General features: G+C 41.0%; 1 protein-coding gene across 1 annotated transcript in view; it reads right to left on the reverse strand.

The window, feature by feature from the left end:
• The window catches only part of USH2A (usherin), a 594,633-nt gene that overhangs the window by 320,155 nt on the left and 253,068 nt on the right, over positions 1 to 21,410 (reverse strand). Inside the window, exons 33-35 of the mRNA XM_063125387.1 lie at positions 8,917 to 9,076; positions 6,834 to 7,005; positions 725 to 872 (exon numbers count right to left, since the gene is read on the reverse strand). Coding sequence (XP_062981457.1) covers positions 725 to 872; positions 6,834 to 7,005; positions 8,917 to 9,076 — 480 coding nt within the window. The remainder of the gene's footprint in view (positions 1 to 724; positions 873 to 6,833; positions 7,006 to 8,916; positions 9,077 to 21,410) is intronic.

The raw sequence follows: 21,410 nt of genomic DNA on the forward strand, positions 1-21,410 counted from the left end.
TATGGCCGTTTCTATACCTAAGGATTATCCCAGGAAAATGGAGGGAGCGTCCCTGCCTGCTCCCAGAATCCCCTGTGTCTCATTTGGATAAACAGGGATGATCCCGGGACGATCCCAGGAAAAAAGGCAGGTGTAGAAACGGCCTATGGCTCAGCAGGGATTTCGAACCCAGGTGTCCCAGGTCTGTTCAACACTCTACCCACAAGGGAGTCTCTCTGATACTACACTGACATGACAAACTGCACAGGAGCAGGATTAGTAATGGAAAAGGAAAAGAAAAGTAGCCAACATACATAAAGATAAACTTTGTTGAGGGTTATAACCCCTTGCATAGTAACTGTTTCAGGATTAAGAAGCTTTTAAAAGTACAAATACAAGATAATAAATGTATCTGAAAGTCAGAAATAAAAAACAAAGTACCATGAAAATCCATACTTTCTTAAGAGATGTCAAAGGCTATCCTTCAGTTCAGTCGTTTCAGGAAGCATTAAGCAAAAGAATGCAGTACACACGAACCATCAAAAGGGAGCACTTTTGAGCCACCAAACAGCAAAGCCGGGCCGAAAACTTCAATCTCCTCGCTATAGACAATGATACTATCTCAGGTATTTTATGCGCTAAAATGATCATTAAAAATTAAGCACCACGTATAAGCTGCCATTTAGAATATTAATTTACCTTTACTAATCATCTTTTTAACTTGAGGCTAAAAGAGTTCACTTACCATTCGGGTACTCAGGCTTAGTCCATGAGATGTTAAAGGAGTCAGAGGAATATGACTGGACTTCAGGAGCAGGAACACCTTCTGGTGTACTCTCAGTTGTTATTGCTGAAGTCGTTTCACTTATTGTACATCCGCCTCCAGTGCAGGCCTTTAAAAGAAAAAAGAAAGAAGAAGAAGAAAACACAACAATATAATAGGTCATATAAATATATCCCCAACATATGCCATTCAGAAAAGCCAGAACTCAGGAGGTTTTGTAAAAGACTTATATTGATTTTATATTTTTAGATGTCAAACAAAAACATGATCCTTTCATATGTAGTTCTTCTTGTTTGTGGAGGATGATTTTCAGTTATAGTTATGCAAAGCCAATGAAATGGCAAGGAAGATTCTTTCCCAAGGCAAGCAGGCCTCTGCTGATAGTGCATCCTCCAGATAGTACACCCACCATGTATGAAATTCCCCCCCTGCCAGGGATCAGAGAAAAGGCCTTGACGCAGAAGCCACTCCTGTGTGAAAAGGTGAGGGCTTGCTCTGAGAAGAAGTGGAACCGAAACATGAGGAGATATGCATTTGTAAGCATTTGCTTTTTTAACTTTCCCCAAAGTTCTATCAGGTGTCACCACATATCCTGGGACACCTTCAAAAGTTGTTTATGCAGGGGATACAGATGTAATGGTTCTAGAAATACTGAATAAACGTACGTATTTTTATGTTGTTTTCCTATAAGGAGGTAAAGAACAGATTTGCGGGTTGGGGGGTTGTATCAAACGGCGCAGTCCTATATGTTCCGCCAGAATGAAGGACACTCCATCAGTTCCCACGCCTGGTTATATATAGTATCAGATGAGAACTGGGGAGAACTTGGTTCCAATCTCCACTGAGCTGTAGGGATGTCGATCACTGGGCAATCTCGCGCTCTTTGGGCTCACCAGAATTCTGCAGCGCTCCTCGCTTGACTTGCATTTGTGCAAACTGGGGCTACAAATAGTGTAATTTCTACAAATTGTGGCCAAAATTTGCAAAAAAAACTATTTATTGGGGGGCGGTGGAATGGAAAATCCATGAGCTGACCCAATTCAATGCACACCTGTTCTGGATGAGGTTGCACTCCCTCTAAAGGAGCAGGTGCATAGCTTGGGAGTACTCCTAGATTCATCCTTTTCACTGGAGGACCAGATGGACCGTGTGGCCCGGAGTACTTAGGGTCATCTTTGGCTGATCCACCAGCTACGGGCTTTCCTGGACAGGGATAACTCAGCCACAGTAATACATGCACTAGTATCTTCCCAATTAGACTACTGCAATGCACTCTACATGGGGCTGCCCTTGAAGACTCGGACGTTGCTGCTACTGCAAAATGCAGCAGCTAGATTGCTGACTGGAACATCTCATAGAGACCATATAACACCAGCCTTAAAGGAATTGCACTGGCTGCCAGAATGTTTCCGGTCGGAATTCAAGGTGTTGGTAATGACATTTAAAGCTCTAAATGGCTTGGGAACTTGATACTTGAGGGAGCGCCTCTCCCTATATCTGCCTACCTGAGATCTGTCGGAGGAGCCCTTCTCTGTGCCCCACCAATGTGAAATATACGCTATGGTGGGACATGGGAGAGGACTTTCTCTGTTGTGGCACCTCGGCTGTGGAATGCCCTCCCACTGGAGACTTGACTGGTGCTTGCACTGGCTTCATTTTGGTGCTTTTTAATAAAGCCTTTGACGGCTAAATCCACCAGCCTGTAGACTGTCTTGTTTTAATTGGATTTTACTGTTTTAAAATTTCATATTGGTTTTAACATATTAATGGTTTAATTTGTTTTAGAATAATAATTATATTATTATTGATTGATTGATTGATTGATATAGCACCATCAATGTACATCATGCTGTACATAGTAAAAGAATAAAACAGCAACACCAAAATCATATGTATGGTTTTATCTGTACGCTGCCCTAAGATCCTTGTGATATAGGGCGGGATATAAATGTTTAAATAAATAAATAAATAAAATCGGGCCAGCTCATGGGGAAATGAGCCAAAGTCCAGAGGGGCTGAGCTAATGAAAGCTTGTTGAGCTCCACTCCTTGGACAGATTCCTCCAACATCCTTACTCAGCTATGAAGATTAGTGGATGACTTTGGGTCAGTCACTCTCCTTCAGCTTTTTGTGACGATAACATGGGGGAGGGGGGCGGAGGCATGTATGTTGCCTTGATAGCCTTGACGGAACAGTAGGAGATTTTAAAAATACAAACTGTGCTCCTTTCATAACCATTGGTGGGTATCAATGATAACTATGATGATGGAATGTAAAAAAAAGAAAAGAAAAAGAGTAGGTTGACCTCTAGAATATTCACCATGGGAGAGAATCAAACAGATTTTAAAAATCCATTTAACTGGCTACTTTATGCTTATTGTCTGAACAGCAGACACAGCCAACTATCCACTTAGAGAGCCAGTGTGGTGTAGTGGCTAGAGTGTCGGACTGAGAGTCGGGAGATCCGGGTTCTTGTCCACACTCGTCCTTGGAAGCTCCCTGGGTGACTTTGGACCACACACTCTCAGCCCATCCTACCTCACAGGGTTGTCGTTGTGAGGCTAAAATGGAGAGGAGGAAGACCTCCTCTCCATTTTATGTACCCTGTCTTGGGTTCCTTTGAGGAGAAATGTTATAAATAAATAAACAGGCTGCAATCCTATACCTGGTGTACGCCTCATTGAAGTCGTACTTCTGAGCAGACATGCATAGGATTGAACTGTTAGTTATATGCATCCAATCCCATTCATTTCTGTTGGACCATGTATTATAAGTGTGTTAAGTGTGTACAGAAATGCACATAAGCCTGTGGAGTTCACTATGCTGAAATACACAAAGGAAAAACATATATGGATTCCAAGCTTTCTTTAATTAGTCTGAATGTCCTTGCTTTGGTGGGCTTTGAGTCAGACCCTTATTGTTACTTGAAGGTAGATTATTTTCTTTGTGGTATAATGTGGTGTAATATTTAGAGCATTCAAGAGCATGTTGAGTAAAATGAATGCATACAGAGTGTCTACACATAAATGTAAATGTATTCATAATCAAGAGCAGAATATTTTTCTATGGCATTTATCAAAGCAAATGTCCTTATATAGGTATTACTATAAAATGATGAGAGTGTTTAAAACAAATAGGGACAATCTCATGTTTATATTCAAGATATTTTCAGTTGTACCATGGAACTTACACTGTTCGGTAATCAAAAAAACAAAAGAAAATGACTGCAAAAAAGAACAGCAATGACATTTAAAAGACATTTTAAAATGCTGCTAGTTTGCAATAAACACCTATTTTCCTCTTGTATTTTTACACTTACTTTTATGGGGTGTTACGGAGAAATAGCACCACACGCACGCACATACAAAGAAATCATACAGACAATGAGACTCAGTTGCCTATGAACATCTACAGAATTTAGACACACATATACATGAACTGTCCCTTTCCGGCATGCTGAAGGAACTGCACTGGCTGCTTATTGTTACCAGGCCAGGTTTAAGGTTTTGGTGCTAGTGCAAAGCTCTAAACAACTTGGGACCAGGATATCTGAGAGAGCGCCTTCTCCTTTACCAACTGCCCAGTCACTGAGGTAGAGCATATACTCCTAGTGGTTCCACATGGACCTATGGCTCAACTTGAGTCCATCAGGAGAAGAGCCTTTATTATTATTATTTATTTATTTATTTATATAGCACCATCAATGTACACCATCAATGTACAATTTACTTTGGTGGCCCCTTTTCTTTGGAATTCCCTGTCCCTGGAGGTCAAGCAGGTGCCAACACTGTGCTGTTTCCAGTCCCTCCTGAACACAGCTCTTTTCAAGGAAGGATTCCTCAATTGCCCAGCCATGGTTTTTACCGTATTTCTTCAATTCTAAGACACACTTTTTTCCCTAAATAAACAGCTCTAAAAATGGACTGCGTCTTAGAATCGATGGCATCTTAGAATCAAAGCAATATGGTAAGAGGAAAAGAGGAAGCTCCTGCAGCAGCCTCAAGCCATGCGAGCGAGGAGGAGCTGGTTGGGTAAGCGCCTGATTTTTTGCTAGGCAAATTTATTCGTAAGTCCCATCGATTTCCATGGGACTTACTCGCGTGTCGTCGTCCCCTGGTGCACAGACAAGTAAAGAGCGGGACTGGAGAGTTAAGTTTACTCTTTGTTTCCAATGCCCCCCCTTCTTCCCGCGCAAACGGCAGTTTCTTCTCTCACAGAGGGAAAAAAGAAAAGGACACAACCATTAGAAGAAAGCACGGGAGGGGAAGGAGGTTGGCTGGGCGGTGAGGGAAGTATTTCTTTGATTCTAAGATGCCCTTTTTTCCCAAATAAACATCTCTAAAAATGGGGTGCATCTTAGAATCGATGGCGTCTTAGAATCGAAGAAATACAGTATTGGTATTCTGTTTTAAAATGAATAATTTTAATATGCTTTAATAGTTTTAATATTTGTACTGTTCTATTTCTCATGTTCACTGCTCCAGAATCTATTTTAGAGATGGAATCTATTTTAGATGTTAAATAAATAAATAAACTGAACCGCACTCACTTCGTGTGCACAAGTTCTGCTGTCTTTTTCAGTATATGCAGAAATCTTCCTGGGGATTTCTCTACCCTCTGTAGACCCCTAGACCCCTTTCTTCTCCTAGACTTGTGGGATCAGAAAAGGGTGAAGAGCAAAAGCAAGGTCCCTCTGCCCTCCCTATCCTTCCTTCTGGGTGTGGCTATAAGAAAGCTTTTATACATGAGAATATAGATACTTTCGGTTTTGTCACACCATTGAGATCCGAGCTCTACATTCAAAGAGCTTTTCTTTTCCTACATTTCTGATAGTTAACCTCTGGGTGGAGTTGTGCTATAGCTGAATAGATCAAATACACAAAGAGAATGAGTGCCATTTTCCCTTTTCTAAAATAATACCCCATTTCATCCATTTTTTAGAAAATGGGGAAGTGCTTCAAAAAAACCAGAAGTAAAACTGGAAGATCATGACAAGGTCTAAAGAGCCCATAAGCAACCATGAGTAAGGAATCACAAATGCACAATAAATGCTTCTTGTAGAAAAGATTCAAGAGTCAAGGAGCTGTAGATGTCTTGCACTCAGGAACCCTGGAGAACTATGTGCTTCCATGAAGCCCTGGGCTCCTGAATCCCATGGCACCACAATGGATGTAGGGAAAGGCAAAACAGGGGGCAAGTGAAGAGAATACTTCATGCCATTAAGCCCATCTCACCACAGGTTGGGTTGGAAGACAATGGGGAATAGAGGGAAAAGAGAAAGCTGGTTATCTGGCTGGCAGGGTGACAGAAAGTGATGGTGATAGGGTGTGGAACCCAATACAAAGCAAATCAAGCTCAAGCCCAAATCGTAAAAGCGTCTTGCCTTGATATTGGGGAGAGACTTTCTGAAATTGGGAAGTCTATATTTCAAGCTCACCCACATCAACCTCACTCCTATCATTAATGTGTAGTGAACTGCAGATCACATTCTGCTTCTCTAAACCACTTTGAAACTTTGGTAGAGTGGAATAATTTAAAAACTATGGAACAAAGAACTGATTGGTTTTACCTATTTAAATGTGTTTGAGTGTGCATGTATGTGTGTACACACTAGGGATGTATGGATTTTGTAAAATATATTCTGTTTGAATTTTGCAGGTTGTCAGGTTTCATTCCATTGTCTGCTCTCTGACAGAATGAGATTTTTTTTCCAATTTCCCAAATTTGCGCAAATTCGCATGTGCACAAATTCAAATGTGTGCAAAGTCACACTTGGGGAAAAGCACATTTTTGGCTGGTGTTTTTTATTTTTTATATATTTTCTATGAATAAATTTGTGTAAAATTCTGAAAATTAAAAAAGAAATGGACCAAAAGTCTGCAGAATCCAGGGAATCTACAGACTTGGGAAAAGCTGGTCTGCTGTGGAATCCGCAGTTCAGAATCATAGACATCCAAACTTACTTGATTCTACTGTGGATTTCCCTGATTACACACACACACACACACACACACAGTCATTTCCTCAATTGTCTCATTTATTTTTGTTGTTGTTATTATTTGCAACTTACCGCTAGCTTAATGAAGTATTCAGTACCAGGGGAAAGGTGTTGGATAGTATAATCCCGAAAAAGATCTGTAGAATTATATATTACATTCCAAACTGTAATATTAGTTTCATTGTTAGCAATGTACAGAATGTAAGATTGTAGATTTCCATTTATTTCTTCTGGTGCTTTCCACCTGAAAATAAAAATAGCCTATATTTGTATTCAAAAACCAAATCACACAATGGTTAAATGAAAAACCCCAAAACGAAATAATAATATTTTCTTTAAGGGATAAAACAATGTAGTCATCAAACAGTTGGGGGAAAGTTTTGAAATCAAAAGTGAAGCAACATGTAAAACCCTTTAAATATAATATTTGTAGTCGGGGCCCAAATTATGTGACAGCACCTTCAGGGTAAAAGCTACACACTGAATGAATGATGATGCCACAAGCATTTTTTCCTGTTTCAAGCTTTGCATGAAGGCTATGGCCATATGTAGGTTACACTGATTGCATAAAGACAAAATGGAAATTAAGTTGGCAAGTGATAATCAAAAGTTCACAAAGCCACTAAACTAATCACTTCTATGCATTTAATCATAATAAGTTTAATTTTATGTCGCAAACCCTATCCCTGATTGATCTCACTAGGATTCTTGCATAAACTGAGTGATACAACATGTGTGTTACGTAGAAAAAGCGGAATTTGGTTTACCTGTGAATACTCAGTGGTACCATGGTGGGGCAGTATTTATAGCTGAGGGGCTCTTTCAGACAGAAGACTTCTAGCTCTACCATTCATTGTTTTTCCACTGTGAAGCTACAAGCAATTTGTGCAAATGTCTTCCCAAAACATGTGCAGTTTCCTAACCCTGTTATAACTGATTTTCCCTGATGTGTGAAAATATGGGAGAGTAGGAGGGCACAGACATCATAAGGTCAGCCCAAAAAATCATGCAGAGAAGGTAAGCTGATAGCACCTTAAAAGCCCTGTCTGGAAGAACCCTGATTTAGCTGCTGCTCCTGATCATCAGGTGGGGTCAGAGGTGGTTTCACCCTTCAGATGTGTTGGACTGCAGCTCTCATAATTCCCAGGCAATGGTTGTGGGTAGGAATTATGTGAATAACAGTCCAACGCAACTGCAGGGCAACAGGTTGGGGAAGGCTGCTTTAGCTATTAAGACATGTTTCATTTCAATTGGCAATGTGTCATCCACAAGAGTAAGATCTATTCTGGAAGAAAATCATTAGAACTTAACACTCAAAAAAGAGAAAACATGAAGAAGAAGAAAACCAAGACCACCCCAATACTTGAACTATCTCAACAGAATTCATGGAGGGAGGACACTGGACCACCAATTCTGGGAGGGGAAAAACATTCTGTCAACCTCTTAGGACCTGCCCTCAGACTACTACCATTCATAAAAGAAATTCACAAGTAAGCCTAGTGGCACTGGGATGGGGTTCTCCATTACTTGGATACAGAGGAACACAGAAAGCTGACTTACTGTTGTCTAAGGCCCTTTCTACACCTAAGGGTTATTCCAGGAAAATGGAGGGGTCATCCCTGCCTGCTCCCGGGATCCCCTGTGTGGCATTTGGATGCACAGGAATGATCCCAGGATATAGGGCTAGTCTAGACATGCCTGAACTCTGGCTGGTAGCAGCTACTCAGCACAAGTCAAATTTCACATCATGGGTTAACGGATTCTTTTATAACCTGGATCTTTTGGAACTAATGGAAAATCAAATCTTGAGGCTAAAAGGGGCTGGAATACACTGACATTTTTGGGGAGGATTAAAGCCCTTCTTTATACTTTGCCATCCTGACTACCCTCCTTCCTGGGTTTGCTATTTAGGAGGAGAAAGTAGTCAAATGCAATCAAGCATTTAATGTCGTGTATAGTTTGAACTTCAGTTACGGACTCTGCTAAGACTTTGCTTTCTCCAGATCAGGCAAGGCCAGTCTGGAAGTCCCAGAAGCTGCCTCTCTTGCTGTCGTCTTCAAGTTCATTGCTCCTGGAAACCAAGGGTGCAGCTATCCTAGTAGCCCAGATTGCCCCATCTTAATACCACTGGAGAAAGAGAAAGTCTGTACTTAACTGTGCATGTATTGTTCTAGAATCCAAAACCGTCAGGAACGGTGTATCCACATGAGCTGGTGGCAGCTGTGCTGTAATCAAGGTGACCTGGGAACCGTTTGTACAGCCAACAATTGTGCAGGCACTGATGAGAAACTGGTATGCTGTAAAAACTCTTAAATCTACAAAAAGAGGAAAGAGGTAGAGTGCTTTTTCTATTTGGATTTAATAAAGGATTGGATTCAGCAACACTAAAGGCCACATCTCTGCAATTTTTTTTAAAAAAAAGTTAGGATATTCTAAACACTTAAGTTGTTTAGAGTTTTCATTTTGTTCCATGTATATTGTAAAACGCATCTACTAAGCTAAATTGGGAAATTTGATAATGATAAAGCATATTTATTTATTTATATTTTAATTATATTTTTAAACTGCCCAATAACCAATGTTTTCTTGGCAGATTACAAACAGTAACTGATATGTTACACACCATTGTATGTATAAAACATAACAAACAGAGACATCACACTTAAAATTTTCAAAGGATTATTTAAGGATTTGTCTTAATACAGAAAGGTACGTTGGATATTGTGATGAAATACTATGAAGCATTGCAAAAATATCTGATTTGTGACATTTACCTAGGTTCTGAAAAAATGTGGCCCGCACTACAGAAATAGTACATTAGCACTCATTTCTTCTAAAGTTTGTCCGTTCTTCTTCTAGAATCGTGCTTTTCCTGAATAAATATGTTTCCTTGTCTGTTAACAATGGGCTCTGGGTTGTCTCCCCAAATACACGCAGAATGTGTGTGATTGCACCCGGGCATACATGCATCTTCCAAAGGATGTGTTGCCATCTTCTGGGCAAAGTGAGGGACAGGAGTGAAGAACTGTGAGATTTGAGTAAAAAGTAGATGGTTTCCAGGATCATGGAATAACTGGAGTTAATCATTCTTTCTACTGATTTCATCCTTCTGGCACTCATAGACCTGATGCCAAATTCATACCACCCATGCACAAATGAGAGGTATCACCAGACTCAGGGTAAATCTGAGGTTTGCAGATATGCAAACAAAACAAAAAACAAAAAAAAATTAAAGGGAAAACACCTCTTACCGCACTCCCCCACAAAAATAATAATACTGTGGTTGGTATTTAGAAGCAAGAGACCTGTGATCCCAGGGGAAGTAAACAGCCATCATGATTAGTAGCAATCTTATCCTCCATGAATTTGCCTAATACCCATTTAAAGCTGTCTAAATTGGTGGCCATCAATTGAACTTGTAGCCATCTAAGCTGGTGGCCACCGTGTCTTATGGAAGTGAATTCTAATGCGCCTGTTTAGAAGACAACTTGGTGAATAAGGCTTTTTTGCTTTATTCACCATGGTTAAAGCCGTGGTTTGAGGTGTCTTCTGACCAACATAGCCTGGCTTTCTGTCTTAACCACCGTGGTTAAAGGCATGGTTAAGGTGTCTTCTGAACAGGGCCACTCTTTAACTGTGTTCTGTGTTAATTTAATATTTACATTGCTACTCTTATGTTTTCATTACTCATCTCTTTTATTTTATTTATTTATTTAACATATATCTCTCCCCCCCCCCCCCGTTCCTTCAAGTAGAATAAGGGGGAAAATATGGTTCTGTTCCTCTTTCCATTTTATTCTCACACCAAACCTATGGTGTAGGTTTGGTGAAATAGTGGGTAGCCCAAGGATCAACCAGTGAGCTTCATGGCTTAGTGGGGATTTAATGCTGGTTCTTCTGTAGTCCAAAACCATAAATAGTTTCCACTAACAAAGAAAACTGCCAAACAAAGGCAGAACATTGGTCCATCTGTACTGACTAGGAGTGGTCTTCTAAGGTTTCAGACTGAAATCTTTCCCAGTTCTAGCTGGAGATGCTGGGGATTGAACCTGGGACCTTCTGCATGCAAAGCAGATGTGCTCATCCATTGAGCTAAGTCCCCTCTCCTTTAAAATCACATGAAATTTTGTTTCTTAAAATCAAAATTTGACCTATTTGATGTTAAAATGTTTTGGTGAAACAATTTTAACCAAGTTGTTAACAATACTAGAGAATATATAGTAGAATGTCCCAATTCTGATGCGAAGGCCTAATCTACACTAAGCAGGATATTGCACTATGAAAGTGGTATGAAAGCAGTATATAAGAAGCAGGAGCCACACCAAGCAGGATATAGCACTATGTAAGTGGTACGAAAGTGGTATATGGTATGTGTCAGTGGGCCCCAACAGAGCACTTCAATGCCGCTATTAAGCAGTAGTGTGGCTCCTGCCTTTTATATACAACAATATCCTGTTTGGTGTAGTCTTCTGCAACAGTGTTTTTTGAGCCTCTTCAGATCCAGGACACCCTTTAATCTCAACATGTTCCATGGGATCTAAAATTTTATTTTTTATTTTACAATATAAACCTCTATCCTATGCCAGGTTTTTTTTTTTAATCCTACACTGTCTTCCTTTCTCAGGGCAAGAATCTGTTTTCAAGTCTACTCACATGTATTACCCATTCAGGAAAACAATGGTTGCATATACTGAAGAAACCCTTTCATGTCTTTCAAACACAGAATTGCAAGTAGCCATAATAATGAAAGAGAGAGAGAGAGAGAGAAGATGCTAGCGCATTAGAAGAGCCCAGGCTGCACAGAAACCACACATTTAAATCAAACCAGCATCAATTACTTGCCACATCTGATCCGATTTGTACTGCTTGTCTGAAATTGACCTATTCAAGTGCTTCATAATGGATCAATTGCTTCAACAGATGCAGGTAGGAACATAAATCTAAATCCTGGGTACTCCCCTAAAACTCTAAGGTTACTGTTTGTCAAGCCCTCCTGATTATGGCATCTTGTTTTCCATTTGCTTGATTGGGTTATTTGCATAAGAGCAAATGTAGGCAGTTGTGGACATGAAAAACAGATGCATTAGAAATGGATCCAGAAGAATTATCCGGAGATGTGTTATAAGGAAATGCACCCCAGTATATGAAAACCTCACCGATTAATGTCAAATAAGCTATAATTTACAATAAAGATCACAAATTATATGCTATTTTACCATTGATTTCACGCTTTTGTTGGAGGGATTTCATTGATCTCAATTTACAAAATGAACCAATAAGCAGGGAATGATTTTCTTTTAACTCTTCAAAGAAATTGAATTTTTTTTTATCGTATTATTACTCACTCCCACATTAGTAAATTAAAAGGCAGTCATTGCCCTTTTAAAATCTGTAAAATGTTATGTACCCTATCAACACTATAATGCTGTATCTCTCGATTGTTTAATGTCATGGCATGTCTCTGTCCATTATTCTATCCTTTTGAAAGGTTATGTGTTACACTTCCCTTACTACTTACCTCCATATAGCAGGTTTCTAGACAAGCAAATAGGACTGAGATGTGTGTGGTAATTGGTTTCATGGCTATAGGCTTTCTAAAAGCGATAATGGCTTCCTAAAGCAAGACAAAGCAGTGTTGTCTTCCTATGCAGTTTCTAGGAAGAACACGAATGCACATGTTACGGGGCGTTCTCTCACAGAAGAAAGATTACAAGTCCCCCAAAACAGTACATTAGCCACTCACAATGTTTTTTCTGACCATATTGGCAAAACAGAAGTTGAGCAGACAGACAGGATCATAGACGTATAGCACTTTATGATAGAAGACGAGTGAGACCTGCAACAAAATGTCCCCAATGTGCTCCACCCATGCCACCACTGTATACATGTGTGTGAATGTGACTCCTCCCTCCTTGGATCCCAGGGCCTCACCACAGACAGCCACAGCCAAATGAGATCTACAATAAAATCTCACGCCTGGGGAAATAGGGGGTTGTCCTTCCCTTTGAATCTCCTTCCCCTATAGGCCCTGCTGAGCTGGGCAGGGTTGCATGAGGTTGCTGAGGATGGAGGAGCTCTAGCTATGACCCAGGTGCTGAGCTATGGCTCAGATAACAAGGTTGCTGGGCTGTGTGTGAATCAGTGGAGGATGGTGGCTCCGATTTAAGTGGGGCTGTGTGAACCCATTCTGAGTTTCAATCAGAACAAGCCAGAACTCTAAACAAGCTATCTATGGTGCTGGACCTATTTTGGGAATCAAGTTCCGCACCTTAGATATCTCCTTTAGAGTTCTGGCTGGTTCTGACTGAAGTCCAGATTGGATTCACAGCCCCACCGAAATCGGAGCCACCAACCTCCACCGTTGTGAATCCTCTCCCTCGCTCCCTCCCTCCCTTTCTCTCTCATAGAATCATAAACTAGTAGAGTTGGAAGGGGCCTGTAAGGCCATCGAGTCCAACCCCCTGCTCAATGCAGGAATCCATATTAAAGCATCCCTGACAGATGGCTGTCCAGCTGCCTCATGAAGGCCTCTAGTGTGGGAGAGCCCACGACCTCCCTAGGCTATTGGTTCCATTGTCAGACTGCTCTTACAGTCAGGAAGTTTTTTCTGATGTCCAGCCAGAATCTGGCATCCTGTAACTTGAGCCCATTAGTCCATGTCCTGCAGTCTGGGATGATCAAGAAGAGATTCTGGCCCTCCTCTGTGTGACAACCTTTCCTGTACTTAAAGAGCGCTATCCTGTCTCCCCTCAGTCTTCTCTTCTCCAGGCTAAACATGCCCAGTTCTTTCAGTCTCTCCTTATAGGGCCCCTGATCATTCTCAATGCATATATATATATATATATATATATATATATATATATATATATATATATATATATATATGGCAAGGTTCCCCCTCTACATTCTCAGGGGCACTCTTTTACTTATAAAGCACAGGCCATCTGAGCTCAGCATTAAACAAAATAGAGCTTTGCTGTTGCTGGCTTGTTCTTTATTTTCTCAATAATGCTTTTATTGTGCTTATTTCAATAAATGTTAAAATAATAATAATAATAATAATAATAATAATAATAATAATTCTTTAAACAACAACTGGATGAACAACATAAGTGAGGAAGCGAAATATCCTAAAAAAAGCACTAAAGGTCTACTTAAGAACATGGGTAAACTAAAGACCTTAGTTACTCTAAAGCACGACTGTTCAAACTCTTTTACCCTCAGGGCTGTATTCCATTTCAGAGAAGCTTTGGGTGGCTGTATTCCAATGGTGGGTGGGGCCAAGGCAAATGGGGCAGGGCCAACATACCAAACATACCAGCATATTGTAGCTCTGACTTTCAGTAACTAAGCTTCAGGAGAGCCTTTTCAACCTTTTAGAATGGGGAAGAACTGAACATCAGTCAGGAAAACATCCAACCATCATGGGGAGGGGGAAGGGTATGGCTATCTGGGGAAACCTTGGAGGCAGTTGGATTGGGACCTCAGGATTTGGTCCCTAGCCCTGAGGTTCTGCACAGCATGGCACCCCTGCTCTAAAGGAAAAGATAATGGACAACAAATCTATTATGATTATGTAGCCACTGGATAAATTAGTTGCTGGGGTGAGGTGGGTTTTTTTTTTGGTGTATTTTTAAAAAAGGTGTACAACAACCATTCAGTTTTACAGGTGCTCATTTTGACTTAGCTGAACATCTTTCCTTTCCCCATTATTTTCACTCTTCCAGAGTCTCTTTCTCTCATTTTCTTTTCTCCTTTTCTTGTTTCAATTTTTTTTAAAATATATGTTTCTTTATTAATTAAAAAAATTAAATGGTAGGCAGAGGTGTGTGTGAGGGGGGGGGCATGTCTACACCAGGCGATATCCCAGGAATTGTCCCAGGATCGTACTTGTGTGTCCACATGATACACAGGGGATCCTGGGAGCAGGGAGGGATGATCCCTACCATTTCCCCAGGATATTGCCATACAGTTTAGTCATGGTTTTTCCCGCAGTTCCGGGATAATCCCGAAGACCGCAGGTGGTGTGGCCACCCATCCCGGCTTCTTCTCTCTTCCCTGCGAGTAGCAGGGGTCATCAGGGTTGGGTGGGGAGTGGGTTTGGCTTGTTGTTTTTAACTTACTTTATCACTGGAGCACAAGTGCACACCGCATGTGAACACAGGGGGAGGATCTCACAATCAGCATATCGTGAGATCCTCCAACCTACCTCCCCTGGTGTAGATATGCCGAGAGAGAGAGAGAGAGAGAGAGAGAGAGAAAGAGAGGAGCACAGCTGTTAATTCTTGTGGATGGACTCAAAATCATCAACAGTGAGGCATGGCTAAGCATCCTAGCATTTCTTGTTGATGTAGATAACCATGATCATCACAGGATAAGAACTTCATAATAACAGCCATGAGATAACCATCTCTGAGGCTGTCATCCTATATACAGTTACCTAGGAATAAATCTCATTGAGCTCAATGGGACTTCAGGAGTAGGTATGCATACGATTTTGCTATGAATCATTACTATTTAGAGAAGTTCTGATACCTGTATATATCACTAATAACTCCCACTGGTGACAGCATCGTTTTCTTTTTTCCACCTTTCAACATGTATATGGTTTCAGATGAATGAGAAGCGTTATAACTCTCCCCAGCATGTGGAGTCCAGACTGCCAATACTACAGGTTCTGGACATTTCCAGAAATGTCCAGAACCTGTAGTGAAACACTCGTGGTCATTGCTTGTGTATACAGGCCACCAATGTAATAGGTCCTGTCCAAAAACTGATGTGCATATGAAGTTTCAGAGGCACAAGTTTCATTTTTATGGTGTCATTGACACCTAAGCCACCATGATGCTGTGTTAAAATCTAGTGAACCTTGGAGGCTATAAATAAAGTTTTCCAAGACATCTCTAGCAAAAGATTAACAGAGACCTCAAATGTGGCTTCCGAAACCATTATTTTCATATACAAAAGAAGTGATTAATTTGTGAACCAGGAGGCACCTAAGCTTCTCGAAAAGTGTGGGAACAGGCTGCAGATATTTAACAAACAAGAAAAGAGGTCCTTTGTAGGCTAGGCATTCTTCTGTAGAGTTTGCAACTACATTGAAAAATAGTACAAACTCATGCATGCATTCTTTCTTTCTGATGCTAGAACTGCTCAGTTAAATGTTGGTTGATCCCTTTATTGGAGCTGGAGCTAAAGATTACATTTGGAGAATTTAATGTAAGAATTTAATTAAAATATAGAATCAGACAGTAACTTTATTTTCCATTTTTGTGCTTAAAAAAAAAAGAAAAAAAGATCCATATTCCAATCACTGGTGTGCTGGTGAAACAGAGCAAACCTAAATGTGGTTATATCTATGTAAATATCCATCTACATAAGGTTCATCTATTGGCCTCAACTGTTAGACCTATTTTTCAGTATTAAATCTGAATTTCCTTGCATGGTTGGTTTAAATGAGGTCATTACATCGCCATCCATGCCTTAATTAATATTTCTTTGCTTTCTCGTTTCAATTAGTGAAGAGTCAAACATAATGGTCCCAATTCTGATCTTGTTTGCTTGCATATAAACGAAGAAAAACTTCATTGATTTTTTTCAAAAAATGGGGGATATGCTTAGTATCAAACAGTCAATTCAACTTTACGGCTAAGTATTATTAGACATTCTGCAAGAGAAACAGCCATTTTGGACAATCATTTTACAATTCAGTTACATCAGGTTTATATCAGTATACATGGAAAATTGCTGTACTAAATCAAGGGCTAATTGCCGCAAATCTGATTCGTACATCCTGATCCAAAATATGCTTACTTGGAAGCATTTTCTATTGATTTAGGCAACCTGACAAGTTTGATCCTAGGGGGCAGCTACGGGCCAACACTAAATTTAGGATTTCCTTGAATCTTTGACAAAATATGCTGAAATGAGAGGTGCCAAGGACTTAAGCTGAATTAAGGGCAGCTTTGTGTGCAACGTTTTGTACTTTGATAGGGCATCCAGGGGGGTGGGGGAAATATCCATGTATTTCAAAAGTCATGAAGGTTGTAAACATGAGAAAAATATAAACATGTTCCTTTAAAATACTCTGAGGCATGATTCTTTTCCCACTTACAACTTCATAGTATTTTTAAGAGGCATGTGACAACTTCTGCATATGTATTCTCTTCACATGGTGCACTTGTAATTTGTACTCCATTCTTGCTCTGTCAGTATGTATTTGTTTAGTATACTGGAGCCCTCAAAGTGGCTAACAACTTCAATTAAAATGTATGGATACATTAAAAAAGCACACACTTAAAACAAAACAAAATACAGCCTGTATGCCTCACTGTCTTGGAATCATTACCAAATGGCAGTTGGTGGTAGATGGCCCTGTGGAGATGGGGGACAGCCCAACTGGGATGGGGGGGGGGAGGCACTTGACGTTGTCTTCACTTGACTTCCCACTCAATAGTATATATGGAATCCTTGAAAAATTACCCACGCTCCTAATAATCCCAGGATAAGAGTGGCTAGCTATGATAATGCAGTGGGAAGAAAGACACTTTGCACATGTTCAAAGGCATTCACATTCCAATTATTATTCCCCATGTTCCAAGGTTAGCATTGAAAATAGGTTTCCGGTTAGCCTTGGCTTCCCTGTGCACTACAAGTGGTAAATTAGGAGTGACTGGCAGAACAAAGGATGGTGGAGCTGTAATGCAATCTATCATGCTCTACAGTTGTAGAACTAAGCAGCAGCGAACCATAGCTGAAGATTCTGTTCTTCAGTATGTTTGGGAAATGCTCCTTTCACATTCTCTTCAACTTTTAAAAAATAGTCCAAACAGATTTTACCCATTCCTTAATGTGCTCCTACCTTGTCATGTCAAGCAATATTGGTTGCATAATCCAACAGCAACATTCCTACACATCAGGGTGAGAGTGCAAAACTGGGGCCATAGCTAGAGCTAAGGTTTATCCCTGGATCATCCAGGGGTCAAACCAGTTCATCTAGGTGACACACAGGGGATCCAGTGCTCAGGCAGGGGCGAACCCTGGATGATCCCAGAATAAACCTTAGGTCTAGCTGTGGCCTGGGAATAACTTAATAAATAATTGGTGCTGGGGGCAACTGAGGACACAAGAGTAGAGATATGTGATCCCATTCTGGTTTGCCCTTTCCACAATCACTTTTGAAGCACTCTTGGCTTGAGGGCTTTTTCAAAAGAAATGCTTCGAGCAGCAACAATTCCTCACTGAGAATCCTGTCTTGTTTTTCCCATATTGTGACGGAGAGCAGGTAGCAGCAGAGATGGGGCAACTATCTTATTTCTACTACAGCTCATGGTGGTCTGGAACCAACCTGAAAGGCAGGACAGACATCAATTTCAAGCTCCCCCCCGAAACACGTTGAGATCCACACCATCCCTAACGTAGAGGATCATCAGCAGGTAGAGATCTTTATTATTACTGTCTCTGTGAAGGAAGTACTACTTGGGCTCAGGGCCAGCATCAAGGGTAGCCATGGTTGGGCAACTGCCAAGGGTCCAGCTGAGGCCCACTGATAAGAGTCCTCTAGAGTGGTTCCTCCTCTTCACCACAGCAATCAGCTTATTCACTTTCTGGTCATTCTGGCCAGATAGTGATGGTGGTAGTAAGAAGGATGGTTACACTATGGAACTCACTACCACAAGATGTAGTGATGGTCACCAATTTGGATGGCTTTAAAAGGGGGTTGGATAAATTCCTGGTGGAGAAGGCTATCAATGGCTACCAGCCCTGATGGTTGTGTGTTATCTCAAGTATTCGAGGCAGTAAGCCTGTGAGCATCAGTTGTTTGGGAACATGGGTGGGAGGGTGCTGTTGCACCATGTCCTGCTTATTGGTCCCTGGCCAATGGCTGGTTGGCCAATGTGTGAACAGAGTGCTGGACTAGATGGACCCTTGGTCTTATCCAGCGGGGTGATTCTTATGTTCTCATGTTCTTAAGGAGATGCCACTGCCTACTTACTCACTGGCTCTCTGCCTGTAGCAATGATGAGAAAGAGGAGGAGGAGCACTAGCAGCTGGTGACAATGACCATAAGAAGGGAGACTCACTGACGGTTGGAGCACATTAGGTTTGTCATACTCAAACCTGGAGATGGCACCATTTGGCCTTTTGAGAATTGATAGTTTTCTCTTATGCATGGCATTGTACTAGAGTGGGCTTCCCCAATATGGCACTTCCAGTCCCCACCCCCAGGGAATAGGCACAAGGGAGACTACAACTCCCAGCGTTCCTGATCCCCATTTTCCTCTCTATTTCTCTCTCACTCTCACGCCCACCAAGCTGGCCACTGGAGAAGGAACAGATTTCTCGCGCCACAGGTCAGAACTGCTTGCTTGTAGAACTAAGCCAAGCCTAGAGGTGGAGCCTGTAAAATATAGAAATTGGAAAGGATGCATTGACTATTTCTATATATTACAGAGCCCACCCCTACTTAACCTCTCCCCAAACTATTGTTCCTGCATGATTCCAAACCAGGTTGCAATGTTATGAACAACTGAAAAATATAATCACTTGAAACTACCAACTGACAAACCAAAAAATAACAAAGGCTATCACTTTGTGGGGAAAGCCATTACCTATATCTGCCCATCCCTAGGCCTTGTAAGAATTCCCTTTCAATGTTGTCATCCAGCAACCAACTAGTGTCTAATATGTGGCAAAAGGAATATACATCTTCCTCATAGTAGGATGAAGATAGCAAAATGAGCACTGGGCTTTGCCTGCATTAGGCCGCTTTTAACCAGGCTAGTCTGAAGCGGAGCTGTCTCCACTCTGTCCCCATGACCAGTGAGTACTGAATGCAATGAAGATTCTTTCTCCCATGTGCCTATTTCCTGGGGGTTGGGATGGGAACTCCCATAGCAGGCATATGGGTCCCAATCTGTATTATTATTATTATTATTATTTATTTATTTATATAGCACCATCAATGTACATGGTGCTGTACAGAATACACAGTAAATAGCAAGACCCTGCCGCATAGGCTTACAAGAGAGTGCAGCGTGGGACAAGGGTAAAAGCCCCACTCTCCCATGTCTTGGGCCTAATTCATCTCACCCCGCCCCACAATCCCACTGGCTATTTGTGAAGGAAAAACTGGCACTCAAGAGCAAACCCCATCACATGTACATAGGTATATATGAAGCTGTGTTATACTGAGTCAGACAATTGATCCATCTAGCCCTGTATTGTCAACACTGACTGGCAGCGGCTTTCCAGGGTTTCAGGCAAAACATTTTTAGCCCTACCTGGGGATTGAACTCATGACCTTCTGCATGTGAAGCATGTGCTCTGCCTCTAAGCCACAGCCCCTACCCCTAGTTTGGCCTTAAGCAATTGAGCATCCTTAGTGAGTGATGCAGTTAGCAGCAAGTCCTATCTGGGATGCTGTGATCCTTGCCATCAACATGCCCACTTGCCCTTCTCCCTAGCATCCATATTGGGCTCACATGGATGCCCCTACCAGAGGATGAGGAACTGTTCTTACCTTATTTTCCCTGTCTGTATGCAATGTCCTTTTGTATTAAGTAGTATAAAAGCAGGGTGGTGGTTGTTTTAAAAAACAGAATGGTTAAGATAAATTGTGTATATTATTCCAGGATGAATACTTATTTCCTGTTGACTTTCTCTTGGAACACCCCCTGTGCAGCCCACCTGTGAGCTGGGGAGAGCAAGCTTAATTTATCATTAGCAGTTTATATGCTCTTTAATTGGAATCAATGTGCTAGCCTAGGCAAATTGCCTACGTAGACTCCCCTGAAATATCTGCATACCTTAAATGGTATGATAAGCTTGTTGAAAGGAGGCAGACAATTTACATTCTACTGGTGTGTTATAAATAAATAATAAGAACAGATTAGAATTATGCATTTACGCCTACTAGTGAGTGTGAGATGCATAATTCACAAGTGGTGAACCCTTAAGAGACTTCTGAATTCCCCAATCTCAAGCAATCAGATCAAGGTATATTTTTCAATTCCCTCTGTTCCATGCTACTTTTATTTTCTTAGCTTTCCTGGGTACCAAACTAGGAGCTTCCCAATTACTTATTACCCATTAAAGCTGAAGGTTAGAATAGACTTTTCTTTTTGGAAACTGGTTAAACCAAGCATATTAGACAGATTGAGATTATATTTTTGGAAGAACTAAGGTTTGAGAAACAAACTTGGACCATCCTAAAATATGGGAACACTACCTCTGTAAAGGATGTATTTAGCAGTATGGAACCCTTCCTCTAAAGTAGCCTCCCTTACCTGGTGCCTGCTGCTTTTGTTGTTGTTTTCGTTGTTGTTGTTGTTTTCATTGTTGTTGTTTCATTTCTATACTGCCCAATAGCCGAGACTCCCTGGCAGGTTCACAACAATTCAAACCATGTTTTGGACTACAAGTCCCAGAATTCCTAATAATTGGCTATGCTGGTTGGAGCTGAAGTCCAAAACATCTAGAGGACACCAGGTTGGGGATGGGTGTTCTACGAAGTTCAAAACAGTGTACATGGTATATAACCCCATTGTTATCCTTATCAACAACCCTCTGTGATAAACTGGCTTAGAGGCTGTGAATGTCCCAAAGGCACCTTGTAAGCTGCAGAACTGTGTAAAGAATTGCATCTAA

The sequence above is a fragment of the Elgaria multicarinata genome, chromosome 4 (assembly GCF_023053635.1).
Source record: "Elgaria multicarinata webbii isolate HBS135686 ecotype San Diego chromosome 4, rElgMul1.1.pri, whole genome shotgun sequence".
NCBI classification, from domain to species: Eukaryota; Metazoa; Chordata; class Lepidosauria; order Squamata; family Anguidae; genus Elgaria; species Elgaria multicarinata.